General features: G+C 42.2%; 1 protein-coding gene across 1 annotated transcript; it reads right to left on the minus strand.

Annotated features, from left to right (window-relative positions):
* Positions 1–518: 518 nt before the first annotated feature.
* LOC306658915 (vesicle-associated membrane protein 3-like) lies at positions 519–830 on the minus strand (the record flags this gene model as incomplete). The annotated part of the gene is made up of 1 exon (XM_079136211.1): positions 519–830. One exon carries the CDS (start codon positions 828–830, stop codon positions 519–521), a length of 312 nt encoding a protein of 103 aa, XP_078992337.1.

The raw sequence follows: 830 nt of genomic DNA on the forward strand, positions 1-830 counted from the left end.
TAAAAATAGCAAGAGTCAGTCAAAGTCAGAAGAGGGTTTACCAAGAACCAGGAAAGTATCGAAATAAGGCACAGCCTGTTATTGTCACGGATCAGCAGTGTTCTTCCTGGAAGGCACAGTTGGAAATCTGCTTACCCAAAGGTTTAAAATGTGGCTCTGAAGATAATGTCAAATGGCCAGGATAGTGAACTAGGAATGGATTCACTTAACTGGAATCAATGGCAATGAATTAGTGACAACATTAAGTCTAGATTACAGCTCTCTAGAGTCCACACATCCTCTATTGTTCATGGGTAGATCTGTAAAGGCACTGTGCAAAGCGTGGGTGGGCTGGCCCTGTGGTTTGGGGTGCATATTAGAAAATAAGGGCACACAGCCAAGAACCAAACTTTACATGAACTAACAAAAATAATCATTTTGGAAATAATAGTAGGTAATCTGAATTATATAGCATGTTCTAAGTCAAAAGCCTTGAAGAGGTTTCCTGGACAGCAGGCTTGAGTTTCACTGCTTTTCCATTAAGAGATGCTCCACAGGATGATGCTGTCCATGATAATGACTAGAATGATGATCCCTATTGCCCATATCTTGCAATTCTTCCACTGATATTTTCTCTTCAACTTGGTAGCACTTGTCTGAAATTGAGAACCTCCTGCCTGCAATGCATCTGGGTAGTTGTCTAGCTCAGCGAGCTTGTGATCTCTTTCTAACACCTTGTCCATTTTGGCTCTCACTATGTCCACAATCTCATCAACTTGATTTTGTGTCTGCTGAATTCTCTGATTACTGCCAGTGGTGGCACTGGAACCTGCAGGCGCACCTGCAGACAT

Source organism: Sciurus vulgaris, assembly GCF_902686455.1.
Source record: "Sciurus vulgaris genome assembly, chromosome: 4".
Taxonomy (NCBI): Eukaryota; Metazoa; Chordata; class Mammalia; order Rodentia; family Sciuridae; genus Sciurus; species Sciurus vulgaris.